The 22,445-nt window shown below is 50.9% G+C and overlaps 7 protein-coding genes across 7 annotated transcripts; 2 read left to right on the top strand and 5 right to left on the bottom strand.

Annotated features, from left to right (window-relative positions):
• Positions 1-686: 686 nt before the first annotated feature.
• TRIVIDRAFT_198325 (uncharacterized protein) lies at positions 687-4,117 on the top strand (the record flags this gene model as incomplete). Its single annotated transcript, XM_014104087.1, has 4 exons — positions 687-823; positions 856-1,097; positions 1,155-1,375; positions 1,820-4,117. 4 exons carry the CDS (start codon positions 687-689, stop codon positions 4,115-4,117), a joined length of 2,898 nt encoding a protein of 965 aa, XP_013959562.1.
• An 865-nt stretch (positions 4,118-4,982) lies between these two features.
• Positions 4,983-5,504, top strand: TRIVIDRAFT_198324 (uncharacterized protein; the record flags this gene model as incomplete). Its single annotated transcript, XM_014104086.1, has 2 exons — positions 4,983-5,278; positions 5,399-5,504. 2 exons carry the CDS (start codon positions 4,983-4,985, stop codon positions 5,502-5,504), a joined length of 402 nt encoding a protein of 133 aa, XP_013959561.1.
• Positions 5,505-5,619: 115 nt separating this feature from the next.
• Positions 5,620-7,677, bottom strand: TRIVIDRAFT_32704 (uncharacterized protein; the record flags this gene model as incomplete). Its single annotated transcript, XM_014104085.1, has 2 exons — positions 5,620-7,284; positions 7,399-7,677. The coding sequence occupies 2 exons, from the start codon at positions 7,675-7,677 to the stop codon at positions 5,620-5,622; spliced, it is 1,944 nt and encodes a 647-aa protein (XP_013959560.1).
• A 1,418-nt stretch (positions 7,678-9,095) lies between these two features.
• Positions 9,096-14,250, bottom strand: TRIVIDRAFT_144556 (uncharacterized protein; the record flags this gene model as incomplete). Its single annotated transcript, XM_014104084.1, has 3 exons — positions 9,096-10,512; positions 10,574-12,265; positions 12,434-14,250. 3 exons carry the CDS (start codon positions 14,248-14,250, stop codon positions 9,096-9,098), a joined length of 4,926 nt encoding a protein of 1,641 aa, XP_013959559.1.
• A 2,038-nt stretch (positions 14,251-16,288) lies between these two features.
• Positions 16,289-17,257, bottom strand: TRIVIDRAFT_24527 (uncharacterized protein; the record flags this gene model as incomplete). Its single annotated transcript, XM_014103807.1, has 2 exons — positions 16,289-16,575; positions 16,621-17,257. Coding segments are annotated over 2 exons (924 nt in total), but the record flags the coding sequence as incomplete, so codon positions are not given.
• Positions 17,258-18,505: 1,248 nt separating this feature from the next.
• TRIVIDRAFT_219123 (uncharacterized protein) lies at positions 18,506-19,507 on the bottom strand (the record flags this gene model as incomplete). The annotated part of the gene is made up of 1 exon (XM_014104083.1): positions 18,506-19,507. One exon carries the CDS (start codon positions 19,505-19,507, stop codon positions 18,506-18,508), a length of 1,002 nt encoding a protein of 333 aa, XP_013959558.1.
• Positions 19,508-19,570: 63 nt separating this feature from the next.
• On the bottom strand, positions 19,571-22,309 carry TRIVIDRAFT_144800 (uncharacterized protein; the record flags this gene model as incomplete). The annotated part of the gene is made up of 2 exons (XM_014104082.1): positions 19,571-21,640; positions 21,692-22,309. Coding segments are annotated over 2 exons (2,688 nt in total), but the record flags the coding sequence as incomplete, so codon positions are not given.
• Positions 22,310-22,445: the final 136 nt, after the last annotated feature.

The following is a 22,445-nucleotide window of genomic DNA, read 5'->3' as shown; positions in this document are numbered from 1 at the left end:
AGCTCCGTACGAGGACTAGCATCTACAAACATGCGTTGGTATCAAGTTCTCTGCGTCTTCTGTCCTGCAACGAAAATGCGGGGCCGCGAAAGAGCTGGGATGGACGGTCCGTACTCGTCCATGTGCAGGACATGTAGCATCAAACATGAACATGGTCCATGAACGACTGTACATAGTACAGTGCTGTACGAGTACTACCTAGCACCTCTACTACCTGGTTAGTATAGTAGGTACTGGGCATGTTCCCAGCCCAGTCTCGGCGAGATGCCCTTGGCCAGAGACTCAACGTAGCAGCAGCTGACAGTTTTTGGGGCCTTTTTGGGGGTCTCTGTGGGGAGCATGCGGCATCTGAACTGCTCCAAGTGCCTTTTGTGGGCGGGTTACATACAGCGCACTAGGCCTCTTCGGGGGCTAATCGGCCTTGTTAGGGGCACCTCTGCAATGGCCGCCGTCGCTAACGAATCAACAGCGCCATTGCCGCCTATTACTCCGGGAGTGCCTGGTGGAAGTCAGAAGCCACAGCTCCGTCAGGCTTGTGCAACGGCTTCCTTCTTCGTCTCAATTCTGCTGCTACTGCACCGTAGTGTGCAGAGTCTTCAAGAGAGACAGACTGACAGACAAAGAGAGCGGGTTTTGGCCACCCCGCCACAGCCGCACGGAAACAATCCAGCAGCTGAACGGCTTAAATGCCATTACTCGAGGCTGAAAAGGGCGCTATTGGCCCTGAGCGGTACTACCGCATATTGCCGTGCTCTTGTTCCTTTACGAACACGGACATCTGGCCTCTCCCAGTGGATCGTGAGCCTGAGCTGAAGATGCATCAGTCAGATTAACACTGCAAATCTCTCTGATTAGCCAAATTGCACGCAAAGAGGGACAAAGAACAAACACAGCTGCAAGTAGAAACTACTTCCTCGCTAGGACTGGTCTGGCGGGCCAGACGTCTCGGTTAGGCTTGGTCTTGGGTGCTAGAGCAGCTCCGAGGTGGCTCCAGCCTGCCCTTGTGCCTGCCTCCCCAACCAAGACGCCATCAAATGCTCCAATGGCAGTCATTGGCTCGCTGCAGCCCCGGTTTAGCCCCATCGGCCAAACTGCTAGTAAGAGGTACTCCGGACAAGTACCTGGTACTACTGTACCTGTACTGCACCCTACAGGCTATGGGCTGCAGCACAGGTGGTACTTTAGTCGCAGTAGGACCACGGTGTGGTTGCAAGGGAAGGAGCCTCCAGGCCAATGCATGCCGGGATCCAAGGATGATGGACATGGCATGATATGGATGGACTTGCCTCTTAAGTCAACTATCCCCACGCAAATCACGAAGCCTCACTCCTACACATTGCATATACAATCTTTCAACTCCCCTCCACGTGGAGGCGTTCGTCTTTTTTCTTTTCCTTCTTTTTCCTGGCCGGCCGTTGCCACAAAAACGCCATAGGTCCTTTAGCTTTTCTTAGCCCGCTGCTCCGTCACCCCCAACACCCGAGCGAGCAAATCCAGCGACAGCAAGTACAGCAGAAGCGAGAGAGCAACGCACGTAACTCGGAAGTCAAACAGCAAACTCGAGACGCTTTTACTTTGGTCCAACGCAGCGACACTTGGTGATACTACCATGCCTACCCACAGCTCCACCCTTCCTATCGCCCGCGCCTGGTAGGAGTTGGAATCTTCCGCGCAATCCCCATCGGCCGCTCTCGCATTCTCCCGTCCTGCTCGCCGTTTCTTTTCTTCTCTTTGATACCCTGCGCAGTTGCCTTTTGCGCTTCTATTTTATACATACCTCAAACTCATCTCATCTCCATCTACAGCTGCTTGCTATTAGATTGCAGAGATGACGAAATTAACTAAGCGGCTTGACTTCCACAAAGAGTCGGGTGGATTGGGACTGCTTCGCTCACACTCACGCGCCAAGTCTGGCAGTACTGCCAAGACGACTGAGTCTCCAACCGAATCTGAGGACTCAGCCCAAGACAAGAAGCAACAGCGGTCACGATCGTGGTTCTCCCCTCACAGGAGAAAAGATTCCGTCGCCTCTACAATTCTTCGGAGCACCAAGAGTCTTCGCCGCCTCTCAGCAGTCTCATCATCCGCCTCATCACAACCCGCAGTCTCGACACCCACTACACCATCCTTCTCGCGCGGCAGCTATGAGAGCGATGCCGCTTTCCATCACAGGAAGCTCTCTTCAGTTGGCAATAGTGAGAGAAACGGAGCAACATCAGAACCTGCTCCAACAGACCCGCCTTCAATTCCTTACCCTCCACACCGACCTGAGCGGCCGCAGGAGGATCTTTTCGAGGGCACAGTTCTGGAAAAGAGCAGTCCGTCTGTCCACCGCCCCAGTCGGAGTCGCAGCGTACTGCGGCCATTTTCACCTTTTCCTGGCCCTTCCATCAGAGACGTGCGACGCCTCAGCCAACAATCTGATCACAAACTGCAGACAAACATTACGATAGCGGCCACCGCTACCACCTCTGCGACCAATCAGCTTTCTAAAGAAGCCGTTCAGGCGCACGAACCAACAGATGCAGACACGAATGCAATTCCGTCCAATGCATCTGTGAACTCTGATGCCACACCGGTACCTGTAATTCCTGGCCGCCGCTCCAGCTACAGGGCCACCAGCCATGGGTCTGTGTCTGGTGTGGCGCGCAAACCATCTGTTTCGAGCTCTTTCCACTTTCCTATTCATAGACGACCAAGTCAAGTGACGGCTGACATTGAGTCACGCAAACATGCACGGTCTTCTCGGTGGACCTTGACAGAGAACATGGCGGAGATGTTCAAAGCTCAACGTATAAAGACTGAAAAACCTGAAAAGCAGCCGTTGACACCAGCCCAAATCGAGGCAATCTGGAATGGCCAAGATAACAGCAAGGCTGTGAGTAAACAAAAATCTAAAGAAAGACGAATGAAAGCAGCGTCGGATACTTCTGCAATGATGCCGCGTCATTTTGGAGGTCCACTTACGGAAGAGCAACAAAGTCCAGTGTTCCGTGACTCCTTTCAATGGCCGGACAGAGGGGCATCGCCGGTCCCAATGAGCAGGGCCGACATTAAAATGAGAGCCCTCCCATTTGAAATCACAGTCCCGCCACCCGCTTCGGCAATTGTCTCTCCGGAAATCATCCACGGCGACGTCTCGCCGAAGTCGCCTTCAAAAGTTGATAGGGATAGGAAACTGCCTGGCAATCAGCCATTACCGCAACTATTACTTCCGGAGACAGAAGAAGCCATTGTTGAAGACGACGACGCATCGTCAACCAGCTCCATACCCATGGTTCCCCCCAAGAATCCGGCAAGGTTTGTTGCCAGAGCGCCGACCATGCCACTGTTGCCCCCCATACCTGAGGGCTTCCGATCTGCCTCAGATAGCAACAGGAGCTCGAAGGCATCTGCCCACCGCCGAAGCCGCAGCTGGAACCATGCCTCGGAAGTAAAGGACGAGACCATTCAATATAACAGCACCCCTTTCACCAGGACCAGCCCATCCTTCAGACATGGACCCATTGTCCTCAGTGACGCTGGCAGTCGCGACTCAGTGGCAACGGTGGAGGCAGCGGAAGGCGAACATGATGTTGATTGGACGGCCTTCCAGACGGCAATTCTCGGGGGTGAGAGCAAAGACTTGGATGGATTATTCCCAGTAGAGCCTGTACAGGCAGACGAAGAGGAGGGCCATTTGGCCGAAGATGTGACTACTTGGTTTGAAGGGTTTGGCTTCGAAACCCATGGCGAGCTCATTGCCTCAGAGAAGTCATCGCAGATGAAGTCGGAGCGATCAGCACAGCGTGACTCGGCTGGCAGCATGACATCAGCTGCGTCAACACCCTCAACAATACAGACAGATGCTGATGCGGAGCTCAAGACCCCCGTCAGCGCTCAACAGCAACATCACATCTTTGATACCATCAAGCAGCTTCGCAACGGCTGCGAGAGCACCTACAGCGCCAGCATTTATACAACGGACAGCATGGATGGTCCATGGCCGGCGGCAGCTGATGGCGAGACGGACGGCGAGGGAGTTGGCGAACTAGCACCCACATCTGTGGGTTCGAAGCAAGCGATGGGGCATGGACTCGAAGCTTTCCTTGGATTCAAGGTTGACGACGCGTACTGATGATATACTGGGGGATTTTTTGTTTTGATGTTTGATTTTTTGCATGATGTGATGGCTTGGAATCTTGGTTGAATCATGTGCCAAATGCCGCATTTCATTTCCTTTGTCTACTATATACCATGGCATGAGTTTGGAAGTTGAGAGCTGAGTCGGTCTTTATGGAGGCAGATACCAGTTGTTGAATGATACCACAACGCGAACAGCGATTATTTTGTCCATGCCGGCGCGTAATATTTGATGCCGTTATTGTGTACGATGTCTTGAGCTTAGGCTGTAATAGTAATTGAACCAAACCATATGATGTATTTATAAAGCAAATGAGAAGAGCTGTGTGAATTGTGTGTTTGTCTTATTCATGTTACCTAGTAAGATGCAGTCGCCCCCACAATGGCTGTGACTGCCGTGGCGCATTAATTGGCGGAGCTTGTCTTTAGTTCCCTTGACCTCACTTGATCCATCTCGCCTTTACATCCGCAATCACAAAGAACAATTTCAACTTTCAACATCTCCACAGATCGCCAAGAGGATATCGCATATTTCCTATCTGACATTCTGCTATTAAACCAGTCGACAAATTTCCCTTCACATTTCCTTTCTCATACAGGAAGTGCACTGGACGAGACACAGTGAAACGCAGAGCGCGTCTTTCAGGGAAAAGCAAATACACATACGTATAAGAAGGCGCACGCAGAGTCGACAATAATCAGCCTCACCAAAAAAGATAACTCGGACTTGATTTAATCTTGCATCCTGACGTCTCTTTTCCCTCGAATAGTGAAAAGGGAGTCCTTTGCACTCTCCTCATGATAAAGGAGTAAGAGAAACAAGACAAGAGAAGAAAGAGACATCACAGTCCACGACGACAATGCTCCGCCGCCCGCCGACAACACTCCAAATCACAGCCGAGGACATTGCCGCGTACGAAGACCGGCGCGCGAGCGAGGCGCTCCAGGCGGCGCAGCAGGCCCACGCGGCCGAGGTCGCGGCCAGGGCGACGTCCAAGGCCGGGGCCGGAGAGGCGGCGACGCAGCAGACGACGGCGGCTATGGGGGATCTCGGGCTCGGGCAGGCGATGGAGGGCGTGCAGGAGGATGCGGAAGGGCGGGCGAGGAGGACGAGGGAGGAGAGGAATGAGAGGATTGGGGTGGGGAGGAGGGCGAGGTGAGGGAGCGAGAGAGACTGAGGCCAGGATTTGAGATGTTTTGCCTGATTGGGATTATCATTATTGCTAATTCTCTTTACAGCGAGAAAGAAAAAAAAAGGACATAAATGATGGTACAGTCCGGTATTGAATGCTTGGTATCAACCTGTTCTAGCCAATGTCCTGATGATGCATCTCCTCCCGCCCGTTTGTCAAAACACACGCAAACGTTTTCCCCATCGATGATTAAGTACCTGAAAGTAATGCAAGACAACATCTACAGCCCCATCCATATGCAGAAAAATAAATTACAAGACTCGTTCATTCTAATCCTTCGCCCGCCGGTCAGGGTAAATGGCCTTTAGCCATTCCGTATCAGGTAAATCCAAATCAGCACCGAGATCCAAGTCACTCTCCACGTTGTTGTCCACATCTCCGTGGCCATAACCTTGACTGAGAAGCGATCCCCCCTGCCAGTCGTCGTTTTCCACGACTTGCTGGCATCGTAGTAATCTTCGTTTATCGTGATCCGCGGCCCCTTGCCGTCGGCCAGGCTCCATCGATGCCTGTGCTTGCCCTTCTTACCAGCCCAGCGTGTACTACCGCCGCCGTTGCTCGTACTAGACGAGGGCGTGATTGGTGGCTCGACCTTTTCCTTATAAATGGGGAGACCGACGCCTCTTCGTTCGGGCGGCAGTGCAAACGGGGTGAGGCGCAGGACGGGGACGAAGAAGGCCCTGACAGCGAGGATGATGAGGGAGAAGAGGCAAAAGGCGACATAATTCATGTATTTGACGAGCTGGTTTGGCAGCAGGCAAAGGTGTGTCTGCACCGTCGTCTGGGGCATGCCGGGCAGGGTTTTGCCGTCTTTGTCGATTGGGTTGTAAAGACTGACCATGAGAAAGCCGGGGGTTGGTACTCCCTGCGACATGCTCATCGTCTTGACGGTAATCTCCCGTACATTCTCCTTGGCGTCAGAGTGCACGAGTTCGCAGTAGTCGTGGTCGTCGCCCGAGAAGGCATGAACGACGTTGCCGACGCTCTTGATGAGCTTGACAGAATCCTCCTCCGAAAGCACGTTCTGGTATTGGTATCCAGCCACCACCGATATAGCATTGCTGGGATCTTTCTCGTTGGATCCCTTTTTCTGCGGCCAGTGCTCGCGCTGCGGGCCACAGGGTGTGCCAGGCTCACGATAGAGAGGCACATGCGTAAGGAGAAGCGTGGGGAAGTCGGCGGCGCCCGGCCCAGGATCTCTCGGCCATCGAGTCAAGTCTGCCTTGTCCAGCTCCTCGACGTGGTGCTTGAACTTGATCCCCCGCTCAACGCCGTACCAGAATTTCAGTTCGTTCTGAGCCATCTTTCGCTTTGTGGACTGAACACCGTCCAGGAACTCGTGGACGGGGCCGTAGATGGATGATAGATCGTGGCTGTCCTTCTGAGTGGACGTTCCCGCGCTCAGGGAGACAGCATCGACCGAGACAATGGTGTGGTTTCCCACGACGTCGACTCGGTTTCCATCTCCAAAATATGCCTGGTAGCGATCTCTAACCGGCACCTGGACCATGGCGCCAAAGCCGAGGTCATGGTTTCCGGGCAGACTCGCCACCAGCTTCCTGCCCCTCTGCCAGGGGCCCGGCGAACTGCCCGCGACATTCCAATTGTCAAAGAAAATGTCTCCAAAGCGTTGGTATTCCTTCAGCCAGAAGTCGTCGCCGTACTTGCGATGCCACGTCTTGACCCATCTCTGCTCCTTAGCCGTTCGTCCACGTACCCCCCATTTTGGGTCGACAAAGTGGCCCTGCCTCGTCTTCCACTCGCGGCCGCCCTCCAGCATGTCGCCCAGGAAGAACAGGCTGTCCGGGTGCAGCTGGTGTAGCAGCGCATTGTAGCCCTGCTTGAGATATCTATCGGTGACGGCGACGACGGTGGCCAGCACGAACGACGGCCAGTCGGGGTTGGTGTGAGGGTCGAGGATTTGCGGATCGGCGATGAGGACAAGGTGATGGGGCGTTGCATCTTTGGGCTGGTCGAGTGGTCAGTCAGTTAGCCATTGTTTGTCTCTTTGCTCTGCTACATCACATAGCCAGCCTCCCATATTCAAGGAGGGTTATCGAAATCAAGGCGCAGCAAAACTCACCCAATCCTCCCAGCTCTTCCAGTCGCAGACGCTGACATGGTTCGTGTAGATCCAGCGCTCTCCCCACAGCAGCAGAAGCATCCAGAAAAAGGCCAGTAGATGGGGGAAACTCAGCAGCCTCTTTGCTGTCAAGTTCCGCCGGACCTGGCGCATCACCGTGGCCGTGAGGATGGCGGCCCTGTGCATGCCCGGCCCTTTGATCCATTTCCACAGCAGATGCAGCAGGCTGGCGAGGCCGCTGTATATCTCCTCTGCCACGGAGAGGTTGGAGGGGGGCATTTTGGGCCCCAATTGCTGCTTGTCGACGCGTTGCCAGTGATGGAGACGAATAGACGGACAGGTTTGGTTTGGTTTGGTTTGGTGGGCTGTAGATATAGATTTTGTATAGATGGCGTAGGTATTAGTAGATGATGACAGCACAGTCGATGTTGCTGGAGTCTGGAGCTGCTAAAGTCCGGGGTCTGTGCAGCAGTGCCTCGAACCCCGTGCCTGGGTCTTGAACAGACAAAGCAAACGACGGCAGGACAAAAAGAGAGGCGCTTCGCTCAATCAGTCAATCAATGCAAGGCCCGCATAATAAGCACAGGCAAGCATCCGAGATGCATCAATGGCGATGGGAGACAGCAGTTGAGCGCATTGGGGAAAATAATAGACGTCGGGTACAAGCGCATATAATATTGATGCACAGCAATCCCTAATATGGGGGGATATGCTCCGAGACACAGCGAGTTCTGGGCCTGGGCGGGGCCGCTAACAGCCTCTCCCTCCCCTAATCCTCCGGCGGCGCTGAAATTTACAGGAGGGGAGATCGGCCTGGGAATAGCAGTGCCTAGGCAGGTATCAGCACATGGCGAACATGTGAAGGCTTTGTAGCTGTGCGCCTTTTCAATCAAGGCAGCTACAAGATATTCATACGTAATCCCCCTCATCAAGTATTACCCAATAAATCCACCATGCAGTTCATGCCCCCTCAGCTCTTGAACCTCTGGGGTGGTTGGGTGGCAGACGACGTCGACTGTTACCCCGTACTAGGCAGGTGGTTCAAATTGGATGAAAGACTCCCTGCAGCTCAAATAAACGAGAACCAATCTGGGCTGTCGACTAGCTGGTGTTAGTAGGTATATAAATGCTAACAAGCTGCAGCCTATCATAGCTCAAATTGCCCGCTTGGCTAAGCGGTATAGCGTGTCACTAGTAATAACTTGACATGACAAGGTGATCAGTTCGACTCTGATAGTGGGCATTAATTTTTTGCATTTTCTTTTTCCATTGCGCTCCTTTTTTTTTTTTGTTATTTTTGCACTTTATAACACACCAGACCTACTTTAGAGATGAATAGCAACTCAATTTTATCCAAGTCAGTTTATAGAAACCCAGCCTCGTGGTGCGCATTTCACATCAAGGACCAAAAAGGTCGTATATACACATGGCCTCCATGAACAGATACAATCTTTCTTTTTTCTACGCATCCTCCGCATATGGAGTCCTGTACTATCATGTCCAAATATCCAAATATCCAAAAAGGTATCCAGAGCCATCCATGTACTCAATCAGAAGAATCCAGAGGCTATTCATAAATACGCCAAATACAATTACAAAGACTTTTAAATTCCCCCCATCTCAAAAACTCATAGACACGAAGAATTAAAAGAAAAGAAAATACTACCACGCTTCCAAAGTACCGATATATACCATCTCTAGTATCTATCGTCATACATTTCATTGTCTTCATATCCCATCTCTTCCGTTGGCTCTACCTCTGCCTCCGCAGAAGGGGCCTTGGGCTTCTTTCTAAAGCTGAGGAATTTCTTGATGCCAGTTGGCTCTGCTGCTTGGAACAGATCGTCCTTGGACGAGTATTCATAAAACAACTTGGGCACCAAGATTCGGTATGGCAGAGTGATACCTGTGGGATCCTTGGGGTTCACCTCCATGTTCAGAGAGATGTCCAGGCCACCTTCCAGGTTAACCTCGTGCCTCTCGGCTTGTTTCAATTCTTTTGTTGATAGTCCAGTAGGTGTCCGATGGAAAGGGCGCGGCACTGATGGGTCATCCACTTCGTGGCCACCAGCCGGGCCGGCATGGTAGTTGATGGTCTGCGCCCGTCGGGGCGTTTGTGCCGTGAATTGGGCTTCATCACCCGCCGAGAACTCATCGTAGTCGCTACCCCCACCCCCACGGAGGCCCGAAGGACGCGGCTGCCCCTGAGCTCGGTGGTCTATGTATCCGCCATCAAACTCGCCGCTCCATTGACCGCTCATGTTGCTTTCATCAAATCGACCTTGGCTGCCATACTGTCCATGATTATATGTCATGTCAGCCCTTTGCTGTGCCGCTTCTCCGCGGCCAAGTGACATTGTTCGAGTCACTCCTCCTCCGGGGCGTTGTTGATCCACCGAGTTTCGCCGAGAAAAGTTCTTGAAAAGACCACCTCCTCCGGAAATAGGAGGTCGAGGCCCCCGCACAGATTCTCGTGAAACGTCAAAGGGCTCCTGTGAAGTAGACTTACGCCGCCTAGATGAAAGTCTTCGGAGCAAACTTCCGCCTCCTCCTGGGCTTCGGCTTCTTCCTCGGTCAGACATTGGTGGCGTCGGCGGCGGAGTGCTGCCTGGGGTCCACATGCGAATAGAGCACCAGTTGCGATGAGGGAGAAGATTCTTGTTGTTCCTCGGCTTGCCATCAACGCCGTTTTGGAAAATCGGAATCATGGATTCGTCGGTCTGTTTGTCAAAGTGATGAACCTTGTTGCGCTTGTTGAGCATGTCGGCAACAATGTCCGGGGGCGGGCGATTGACGATGGCGGAAGATATAATGTTAGGCATGTACCTAGGGTCCTTATGCTTCGGTAGACCTAGCTTGGGGTTGGAATAGAACTGGCCAATGGCACCAAGGTGGACATCGCCGCTCAAGATGGTAATTCGCACAGATCGGTCGATAGCCAAATCTTGCAAATCCTCGATAATTATCGTGCGTTCTTTTTTATGATTCTTGGCTGTCCAGTGATCATTGAGATCGTCCAAAATCTCATAGCCACCGTCAATATTGTTCATATGTTTGCCAAGAACTCCCGTCCTACCAAGCGCTTTGACTGGACTCATCAACCTCGAGGTCAATCTGCAAATGTTAGTATGAGAAAGAACATAAAGGGGAAGGGATTTCATGATCGGTCACTTACATATTCTCCAGCCAGACCAGACGGGGATAGGCAATGGGAACACCCAAGAGCACGAGTAGGTGCTCCACCTGTCCGCGTCTGATCTCTGCATACATCCTGCTAGTAATCTTCTCCCATGTTTTCTCATCCAAGACGGTGTCTTCCGTTCTCTCCGTGCGGGCGTCAACGGCGAGCAAAGCAACTTTTCCACCCATCGACATATAGAGACTGCGGCTGACCTCTTGAATGTATGGGCCTGGTTGCTCACCCAAGATCCAGCTTGGTTCAGAGGTTTCTGTCTCCGTAACGATGCTTTGATGTTGGAAGAGCATGTAGTATTTGAAACCCACGCGCCCCAGCCCAGAAAATACTGGTGAGCTCATATCTGGGTGGGAATAGGAGCCGTATCCGTCGAATATGTCATGATCATCATACATGTTGACCATGGGGATTTGCGAGGTGGCCAGTCCGAACAAGCCTTGTGAGAACCACATGCAGTATCGCTCCAAGTAGAAAGACTCTAGCTCAGCCTGCAACTCGGGTGTGAAAGCTGCGTTTAGCTTCTTCTCGGCAACGTTAATTTGCAGCCACTCGTCAAAGAGCGGACTATCGTACGCTACGCAGTCGTTGTAAATCTGATCTCCCCCGCCAATCATGACATGGAATGGCTGTGTCTGGTGTGAGTTCAATACATCGCGCCACATGGGATCAGGTCCGCTCATCTCGTTTGAGTTGACGGTGAGACTGAAGCCATTGCAGGTATAAAACATCATGTTCATTGTTTGCCCGCGTGCAGGAACCCAGAAGGCCATGGCTGGACCACGGTTAATGCGATATGCGATCCGCTGTTGCTGTTCTCGAAGCTCAACCTCAACGTTGAACCGCCAGAACGTGCAGCCTTGTTCGGCATGAAGACGGAAGCCTCTTACGTCCTTGTACTTTTGCATCTTCTCCCCATCAATGTCCACCCGTCCTCGGCGGCTAGCAAATGAGCCAGGATAGTCGTTGAGCCCTTGCGGCAAAGGCTCATCAGGCGGACTCCTTGTCTTCTCAAACAAGCCATCCTCAGACTCGATATGCGACAAATCTCTGCCCTCTTCAAGGTGGTCCACGGGCCGAACATAGAGCGTCTCACCACGACGACCCAGCTTGGGATGCCCAGCGATGGGATCCACGTACTCTGGCGACAGTTCGCCGTTGACCTGGTGTGGAGGTGGAGGCAACAGTTCGACATCCTGCACGAAAAGCCGGAGCGTCGGCGCAATTTCATAGGATGACTCTGCGTCATTGGTGAAAATCATGACACTTCCTCTCCAAATCTCACGGTCCTGAATGGGCGCATTTGAACCCCGAGGCCTTGGCAGAACTTGCTCATGACGCAGGCCGCAGTATCTCAGAAGCGGGCCACATTTTAGGTACAACGGAGGTTTGAACCGAGTGGGTGCGCCATTCGTGTTGTCATACTCACCATCAAATGCTTCGGCCTTGCGCGGCCTCGTCGGCATGCTGCTGTTTCTTCTGTGATAGCCTCCTGACTCCCTGTCCAGCCAAGCGTTGTTCTTCTCTGCTAACCCAGCTGGAATATTACCACTAAGGTCGAGAAGAGTCCCGGAAAGAGTACCAACGGTGCCCTTCTTCCATTCATCCAGCCACTGGGGGGAGTTGTATAGACCATCACCAGGGTGCATCTCCTCTGGGTTCTTGAATACCAGTCTTGATTCGTGATGCTCCTCCAGCTCCTGGGGTTCATGTGGCATGTGCAGCATTTGTGGTTCTTGCGGTATACGCGTTGTCCGCGGTTCCTGTGGCATGTGCAACATTTGCGGCTCCTGCGGTATACGCGTTGTCCGCGGTTCCTGTGGCATACGCGGCATGTGTGACTCCTGCGGTTCCTGGGGCTCCTGTGTATCCTCTATTAGATCATGGTTCGTCTGATCTTCCAAGCTCTTTGCTGCCGGGTTCGACTGTGGAAAGCGTCCTCGGGCTTTTTGACTCGCCTCGTAAATGATCCTGCCAATGGCAGCCGCAGGGGCATATTCAGCATTAAGCCCTCTCTCTTCCCGAGCATAGATGGGCTCGGTAGCTCGCCGCTGCATAGCCTGAATATCTGCTTCGGTAGCAGACTGGGAAGCCCTCTTGACTTCCGGCCGGGCATGCGTTTCGTCGTTTACCGCAAGAGGCAATGGGGCCGGCTCTCTGTTGCGTCCTTGTTGTGGTGCTGCTCCTGCTGCGGCCTTGGGAGACGGGGTCGGGTCCTTGTATTGAGCCTGGGCAGGCTGCGATACCGGTGGTAATCGTCGTTCGGCCTCAACGCGTATCCGGTGCCAAACGTCTGCAGGGGGCTCCTTTCTTAATTTGTTACTTCCACTGCGCGTCAAGGAAAAGCCGCTGGATTCCTTGGTGGGCTTGTTCACTTCGGCGTCCAGAGGCTTCGCTTCGCGCCAGATGTCGCGTTCACGGAAGCTGAGATTGCGTTTAGGAACATCGGCTTCTGGAACAAATTGCCTCTGATCCATACTAGCCCGAGGCTGCTGGGAAGCCTCTTGGCTGAAGTATCGGCGTTGATCATCGCGTATGGGTGGTTGGGGAAGTTGCCTTGGTTGGTGATCTTCACGTACAGGTGGTTGAGGTAATTGTCTTGGCTGACGCTCCTCGCGCACTGGTGGCTGCGGTAGTTGTCTGGGCTGACGGGCGGCATCCTGATTCTGGCGGTAGTATTGATCTTCAGCCATTCGTCGTGGGGGGGATACCGGTTGCGCGCTCGAGTCTTTTGGGGAGATAACATCTCGCTGGGGCGTTATTCTTTGGGCTACCGGGGTAGTTGACTCAATTGCTGCTGGAGGCTGGTGTTGGCGTTGGCCAGGAGCTGAGGGCGAAGACTGGTAGTCGACAGTTTGAGAACGGTTTTCGGCAGCTTCAGTGGCAGCTCTCTTCGCAGCTCTCGCTCTAGCTCGTTGTTCCGCAGCTTCTACTCGTGCCCTCTTTTCCTCTTTGGTCATGCTGTCGAGCGTCAGCTCAAGCCTCTGGAGGGGTGATCGATGATCTGCCAACTTTTTGCGCCGTTCGGTCTGTCCCATCGTCGCGCTTCTTTGAATCTGATTCGATGCCATGGTATCTGTGCGGGCAAGTCCGTTATCAACAAATGGCTGCGGTGCGCCAAATTGACTGTCTCGCTGGGGTGTGGTATATTCATTGTGGCTTATGTTCTCAGCCTGAGTCGCAGGCTGTCTCACAAGTTGGGCAGATGTTGATTGTGAGGGCTGTTGATACGGCCCGTCTGTGTAAGGATCGCCATAGTTTGCGTTTGGAGGCGGCTGTCGAATTATTGTATCTGTGGCAGAAGGAGCTGGAGAGATGGCTTCGTATTCGTCTGGGATGCGATTTGACCGTCGATCTTGCCTCTCATATCCTTCATATGTTTGCTCCTGAGGAAATCCAAACCCACGATACGACGCCGGCCTGGGAGCCAGGCCTTGGTATTCAGCTGCCGACGTTGGGGAGTTGGGGCTAAACGTTGTCTCGGTGGGAGCCTCGGTGTAAGTTGTCTGGATTGAGGTACGGTTCGCTTTACGTTGCGGCTGAACGTCGAGCGAGCGTCGCTGGTCATTTTGCGCGAATTCATTGGTGTAATCTGCCGAGACTCGTCGGCTCTGGATGCCCTTGGGCTGGGGCAATGCACCCCAATACGGCGCAGACATGGTCGAGGTTCTTGGAGATTAGGATATAGTGAAAGCAGCACCAAGCATTAAGGTAGGCTCGCGCCTAACACGGGGCACGGGGAGTTGACGGTTACCCGCACGCTGAGCTCAAACACGACACGAAAAGGTGTATTGTGCCGCGATGGAAACTCCAGAGAGATGATTCAAGACTCGATTTACCCGAGAAACAACAGGCGAAGGGGAAAGGATGCCTCGATCAGCTGGTAGGGCTCATGCAGCTGTCCAGGCTGTCGTCACCGTGCTCGTACACTACCAGGACGAGTATGCAAAACAGAAACGCGCGGCCTGGAGATGCGGGCAGATGCTGTCGTTGCTCCTTTTGTTTGCGATGAATGTCAGTCAGCGCAAGGGGAGGAAAAGATTTCCGTCGGGTTGCTGGCACAAGCTACTCAAAGGCCCGTCCGCGAGCCAGGGTATGGAGTGGCTTGGGTGCTAGATGATGTCTGGACGAGTCGACCAGCCTGCCCAGGGCCTGCGATTGGAGCCCAATTGATCGAGCGGTGGGACGAATAAACGCAGAGCCTGCGATCGAACGAAGAGGCGGTCGGAGCTGCAGGTCGAGGTGGAGGAGCTAGTGGAGGCGGCCAGGAGCTCGCGAGAATATGGGTGGCTGGACGAGATGCTTGAGCAGCGGTAAGATGCAAGGCACCGGAAGAGAGGCCACGCAGTTGCTGCGGCTGAAGACCAGGGAGCAACGGGGCGGAGCTGAAGATGGCTGGATTTTGATGGATTACTGCTGCAAGGACTCCACGGCAGTCTCGATTCCCTTTTTTGAGCTGGAGATGAGAGGGGATGGAGTATCAAGTGTTTAGTGGCGAGACAGCGAAGTAGGTGCTGTGCCTGATGGCATACCGCTACAGCTTAGCCGCCAAAAGGTCTGGTGGTTTAGAGCTGCCAAGTGCCATCAGCAATAAGCCCGTCCCCTTTTTTGTTTTCCCTCCTCCCCAAAGCCGAGCCGAGTTTCCAATGCTGTCATTCATTCAATTAGCATCTGCGGGCTGGGCCGAGCAGGAACATGAGTCTCCACAACGATCATGGGCCGTTTGGCGCCATCTTGGTTTGTCTTACTGCTAGCAGCCAATTTGATAGGCCCTTGTCAATTCGCGGGCGCCAGCCACCAGCCACCAGCCACCTGTGGATTGGGATGGGAACAGACCTCCTCCAAACCTCCCAACGATGCCCAGGAGATTATCCTTGGCAGGATGGAGGGAGGGCTTCTCTCGAACTTTGGTTTCATTCGCCATTAGAGACACAAGCAAAAAAGGAAGGAAAAAGAGCAAAAAAAGAATTGCTCTCAGGGCACTGGAGATTTGCTCCCGGCAGGGCTTGAACCTGCGACCTTCGCATTACCAAGACTGGGCTGTGAAGCTCAAGTATTAGTACGAAGCTCTAACCAACTGAGCTACGGAAGCCCTGGATTAGTCATCAGATGACTCCAATTGTTGATGGGGACCTGCTAATGCTGCATTATGACCCCTATGCCAAAGTGCTGGATTTGGATATGAAGATATGAAGTAATGTCCACCACTGACTTGAAAGTTGAAAATCTGGTTGTGGATTAAATTCCAGGTTCTCAAAATTCTGAAAGCTTCTTTCTTCCGAGATGGTTTGCTATTGTAATCTTGCATGGCTCAATTCTCCGTTTTGAAGGGCTGTCTCTATGTTAGTGGTCATAAAATCTCCAAACATAAGGTAGCTTTTTAGGTGTAGACGGATAGATACAATATATATAAACTGATGCTTGCTAATAACGTTAGAGGCAATATGTTCTATCATGAAGAGTAAGACTCGATTCGCCGCTTCTGGAGTTGTTAGTTGGCAATAAAAGGCCATCTTAACCGCATAGTAAACTGAAAACCCCTGCAAAACACCAAAGCCTATTGAAGAAAGATCACATCTTAGCTAACTGAGCAGCGAGCTCTCTAATCTTGCTCTTAAGAATTACATGAGCCCCGCTCGAGGGTACGTCGCCAGTGTGTATAGCTCCCACATTAGATAGCACTGATATTGCGCAGTCTCCCCCCTCCTTCCACCATAGAGCACCCGTGAAGCCCAACACGCCGCCAAAGTGGCCTAGCCAGCCCTGAGCCTGAGAGTCCCTCATTCTGAAGAGTCCATGGCCCATATCGGAGGCTTCGTTCGAAGTTGGTCGCCACATCTTCATAGTAGCAAGCGATTCCTCATTGAGCAGCTTTCCATCTCGAACGGCAGTGGCGAACTTGACAAGATCAGACGGCGTGGAAACTATGCCACCGGCTGTCCACTCGACGGAAAGATTAGATGAGCTGCAGTCGATGAGCTTACCTTCTTGAAGCTCAGGAAAAGCTGAATTTATTCCTGCTGTCTCACGATATTTTTCTGTGGCAAAGTGATAGCGGTTTGTCATTGTGCCCTGGTTCTGCTCTTCAAACCCTTCTAGAAATGTATGGTCCATGCCAAGTGGTTCAAGAATTCGTCGACGGATTTCGGCTTCTGCTGTGTTCTGCGTAATCTTTTCAATCATAAAGCCGAGAAGCTCGTAGTTGGTATTGGCGTAGTAATAGTTGCCACGATCAGGGGCGGTCAATCTTGGGCGGCGAATGTAATCAAGAGGCTCGACCTTAGTCCATTTGTGCGTTGGATCCAACTTGCTGCCACGTCCAGCCTTAAGCCAGGTTGGGTCATCTTCCCAGTTGTCAATGCCCGTTTCATGACTCAAGAGCAGTTCAACGGTGGCTTCGGGGGCGTTATCAATGTCATGGTATATGTCTGAGTCCAAAAGCTTGCTGACCGTGTCCGACAATTGCAGCTTTCCCTCTTCTATGAGCTGGAAAATAACCACGGCCGTGAATACTTTGGTGATGCTGCCGACGCCAAATAAGTGACTGGGTGTGATAGGCTGCCGGCTCTCCAGGCTCGAAACACCGGCAACAAAGGTCCAGTGTCCGCGAGCTGAGGTTATCGCAGCGGAGAGACCAGGTACTCCAGTCGCGACGCTTTCCTGGAGTATCGCATCGATTTCGGCGAGACAGTCTCCTTGAGTAGTATCCTCGGGAGCCATTGACGCTGGATTCAAATCTTATATCTTTCGGTAATTCTTCACTAGTCCCTAACGTAGGTAGTTTCCTTGAGGTGTCGATTCTCTTGCGACAATGCATGCCGCCCCAGACCAAGTTCGTGCAGTTATATTTGTATTTTGTCACATCAAAGTATACTAATGTGCGGTAAAGGTACCCATGTGGTTTGTTTCCGCAACAGGCGTCATGCATAGGTAGGTATCATCGTCAGAAAATAGGTTAGCACCTGGCGATTATTAATATTGACCCTCCCGTTTGTTCACTTCAGTCATCCCATAAATATTAGGGGAATCCACTTCTGAGATTTCTGATAATACTTGTAGAGGGCGTAGCACCTGGATAACAATTGTAACATGGCTCGTATAGGGCGTGGCATACTACAAAAGTACCGTCAGAAGGGGATCAAAACTCAGGCAATATCTACTAATATAAAATTCATATGTGCTTACATTTCAGCATCAGCACACTGCAACAGACGGATATTAACAAGAGGGAGCGCCAGAATCTACATCTTACCGCCAGCGACACTCACGTTGGCACATCGGCGTCGGATAGCAGTCACGTTTTTGACTCCCAGAGCAGTTCCGCTTTCAGCAGCAGCCAGCCACAGATCCATGGAGGTAATTATAAATTCAATGGAGGTCAGAAGCCCTACAATAGTTTTGAGCAATACTGGAGCTTTTCAGGAAAGAATAGTCGTGATAGGTAATGATAAGGCGGACGCTCGGCTTTGCACATGATGGTCTCAAGATCTGGCCATCAGGATGACAAAGTGGGCTCGTAGATTCAAATGAGACACAATGCCGATTGCCAAACACTTCGGGCTTTTATTATATCTCATGAATTTGCAGGCGGATATGCTGAACTTAACTAAGTATAGCTGTCTGTATTTACGAGGTACCTATCACTGCAGGTAATGTGGTCCAAACTTCCAATGTTATCTGTTGAGAATCACATGTGGCTACAGGGGATCCCCTGCGTCAAGCCGTAGCTGCCCCAGTCGCCGTTTGCATTAAAGGACCTTGTATTCCTGCTTGTTAATAGGGAGTTTCACTCCTAGATAGCTTCGTCCGTAGAAAAGTAGAAATAGAGGCCAATTTTCACATTATCTATCACCACACCCCCGTTGAAGCAATACTACCACTCGGCCTTGTAGCTCTTGAGCTATGTTTAATTTTCTATGCAATACTAGCAATATCTTTGGTGACATCCATCTCGAGGCGGCGCCTATCTTTAAGCAAGGCTACTGTTTCTCTCCCTAAAAGCACATTGTTCGACGCGGCTTTTATAATTCCTTCTGTTATCTTAAACTCGTGACCGCGTTTATTGAGGAAAAGAGTAATTAGTTTTGACGCATCAAAACGCAATCGTGCTGCGACTTCAACAATATCTTCTGTAACCCTGAATTCATGACCGCGCTTGTCAAGAAACATAGTTATTTTCTTTAACCCGTTGGGAGAACCCAATGCTGTCCTCGCAATATCCTCTGTGATTTTAAACTCGTGGCCGCGTTTGTCAAGGAGCAAGGCTACTAGGTTGGGGTTGGCATTACTGACTGCGGCTTTGACAATATCTTGCGTGATCTTAAACTCGTCACCATACTTCTCAAGAAGTAGGGTCAACATCCACTTTCCTCGATTCTCTGACGCCGCTTTGACTATATCTTCTGTTATTTTCATCTCGTTACCACGCTTGTCCAGGAGAGTGGCCATCCAATCAACAGATGCCTCTTTCATTGCGGCTATCACCAAGCTCTCCGTAATTTTGATCTCATGAGCACGCCGCTCGAGAAGAAGAGATAGCTTTGCTGCTGCTTGCATGTCGTCCCTAGAGGCACCTATAGCCGCTATGACATCTTCCGTAATCTTGATATCAGTGCCCCGTTCATCAAAGAGCAGTGACAGAGTCTCGACTGACCCAAATTCCGCTGCTTGTTTAATCACCTCTTCAGTAATTTTGACTTCATTTGAACGCTTATTGAGGAGAAAAACTGTGGCTTCTGCTCCGCCGCGAAAATTTGCAACTGCCCGGTTCAAATGAGATTGCGTGATCTTAATCTCGTCGCCACGTTTGTCAAAAAGTAGTGCCAGTATTGCCGACGGATTCGACAGCTTTAGTGCGGTGTAAAGGTCATAACTGGCGACCCTCACTCCGCTATCAGGTCTCAGGAGGACCTCCATCGCCTCGAAGCTTCTTTTTTTCATGGCTGTATAGAGCGGGGTTCTGTAGAGGCCGACTTTTTTGTTAACATTCGGATGCTCATGCGCCATCATGTATTCTACAACGGCAGCCAGATTAAAAAAAATTGCAAGCTGAAAATCTGGCCATTTATTCCAATAGTCCCCATTGGGACCTAATTTCCCGGAGCCATTGATCCAATTTCTTGTCTGTGGTGCAGATACGCGACAAAGGCTGCGCGCAAGCTTCCGATTTCTATCTGTAGAACCTGCGTCTTGCAAATAAAAGTGTGAAAGCCAACTGTTAGAGGCGTAAATGAAAAATGGATATTTTTTGTCGAATTCAGCTCGAAATTTTTTTCCGAAATCTTTCTCAACGTTCGTCTCAGGTAAAGCATCAGCCATTAGCAAGTAATTCATGCAGGCTCTAGATAAGATTCCATGTGAACTTGATAAGTTCAGTCGCCCCTTCCACGCTCCTGATCGTTCTGGGTGAAGTAGAAATTCTCTAGCCGTTTGATGGATAAACGATAACTTAGAGTCGTGAATGCTGATAAAGAGGCCGCATAAGTTTCCTGGCGTTGTCTTAAATCTGTCTTGCGGCCATAAGTTTTCCTGTAGCTTTTCATGCGACGAAAACTCATCCCCTAATACAAGTGTAAGGGCATAATTAGCCTCATTAAGAGTTAAAGGGCGCTCGGCAGCCAGTACAATCTGGAGCAGAGCCTCGACCTTTCTCCCGTCTTGACTTCTGGAGAGAATCTTCTCATAGGCATCAGATACCGTAGACGGGAGCTTAGACAGGAACTCTTCCATATCCGGTCTTCTGCTATAAGTAGCTATATTTTTCTCAATAATCTCTATTGTCAAGTATAACCAGAGATATGTTCTGTTTTCCATACTCTTAAGTTTCTCAGCAATCTTGTTCCGGTCTTCGGCTGAAAAACCCCCTGTGATATGGTGTACCTTGACGTCGATAACAAGATTTATTTCTTGGGCTATCTGCCCGGATTTGTCATCGCCATCAAAATGCAAATAAGCGGAAGTTGCAGTCAATCTATCGAATTGCATTTTCAAAGTCTCATAGGGGCGGCTGGTGATGAAGAACTTTAACTTCATGGGAGTGGCTGAGTTGGTGTGGCGGTATAAGTCCCAGAGCTTGTTGATCAAGCCAATCCCCTCGTTCTCCTTGCATTCATCCAGAGCATCAAGTAGACAGATAATTGGGAGTGGGGATAAATTTGCGCAATCCACCAAGATTCGCCACAGCTCGTCCGTTCTCTGCATTAGATCTTGACCGTACGTCTTGTGACTTGCCAGAGCCCTTGCCATGAGCTGAGGTATATGGATAAAAAGCTGATGTAGTATTGCACAGAGAGCATGAGCGTTATCCATTTTGCCCTCACCGCCATCTTTAAAAAAGAAATAGCAAATAATGCTTTCAGACACAGTAATAGTTGAGGATGAAATTGTAACTGTCGTCTCTGGATTTAAATGGCCCTCATCAATTAGGGACTTTGATAAGACTGATTTCCCGCATCCAGGTCCTGCAGAAACCCAAAGAAGGTCTCCAGACTTGCTCTCCCGCCAATTGTGAAACCGTTCATCTGTTAAGAACCACATGCATGTTCGTGGTACCCTCTCTGGATTTATGTTTTTGTATCTCTCGTAGTCTCCTGACATACTCGCAAGATCACCCAGTAGCTCCCGTTCTTTCTGGTCTTCTCTATCTTTCTTCATCTCCTGGAGAATCTCAATTCGTAATCTCTGGATTTCTTGCAGCTGGTCATCCATTTTATCTTGGATAATTTCTTTGTGTACCTTGTCAACCAGGGAGAGGCACTTATCATGACGCTTCTCGATTGATTTTATTGCTTCATCCCAATCATCTGACCCCGTCATGCTCTGCCAGGCACGTGAATGCTGAGCTTTTGACAGGTGGCATATCACTCGAGCTTGGTACTCGATGATGAAGGAGTATAGTTCGACCAGGAGATCCTTGAGGTTCCGATAAAAATTCTGATCTGACGGCCTGAAGTAGGTCTCCTCGCAAAACTTCCAAAAAATTTGCATGTCACTTATTGAGCTGAAGCCTTTTAACATGCTATCATTGTATTTCGTGCCACTTATAAGAAGCTGAAAACTGTAAGTAAAGTAAATAATGATTACTGTGAGCTGTTTATTTACCGGAAGAAACAGTGAAACGCCAGACCAGGCTAAGGCAGCATAAGGCTGTGCGCTTACTGCCGATTTGACGATTGAATCGGACCAGATCAGAAACTTTGCCAGCTTCTCAATCTGTTCTCGCATCGCAACATCGCGCCCCAAGATCGAAACCTGTATTTGTTTCTTCTGCCGCATTTCTAGTAGTTGTTTCACATAAACTCCGACGTCGTGTGGATCCGAAAAGCTCTTGGTGGCGACGGGAACACCTTCCAATGAAGCTATGTGCTTCTCATAATCCCCCATAAGATCCTCTTCGCGCTTCTTGGCGAGCACATAGGCCCGAGCCCAGAGGTCATTGTTGTCATCAGATAAAGAATCGGCTGAGTTGGTTGCTGCTGAGGGACGAGGAGACTGAATTTCATCATTGGGGGGCTGTGGAACGGATGGGATGACTGGGACGATCAATTGGGCAGCTATCAGCGTGGCAGGTGGGATTTCGGCAATAACAGAACTTGGAGTCGTGGCATGAGGCAAAGCTGAATCTTGGTTTTCGACCGTGGGCGCTGGAGCAGAAGAAGCCTCGCTATCCCCTTTCCATTTGCGCTTGATGGAAGCTTTTATTTTTAAGAAGGATGGCATCTTGTTTTAAATAGCCCAGAGTGCTTTGAGGCTTGTGGAATTTCTTGTAGTAGGTACCGAGCAATGACTACATAGGGATTGAGTGTGGTTTTATGATGATGGTGTTATGTGAATGAATACATGTAGTAATATACAT

Source organism: Trichoderma virens, assembly GCF_000170995.1.
Source record: "Trichoderma virens Gv29-8 chromosome Unknown TRIVIscaffold_3, whole genome shotgun sequence".
Classification (NCBI taxonomy): Eukaryota; Fungi; Ascomycota; class Sordariomycetes; order Hypocreales; family Hypocreaceae; genus Trichoderma; species Trichoderma virens.
Note: the sequence above shows the minus strand (reverse complement) of the source record. Positions and strands in the feature narration are given on the sequence as shown.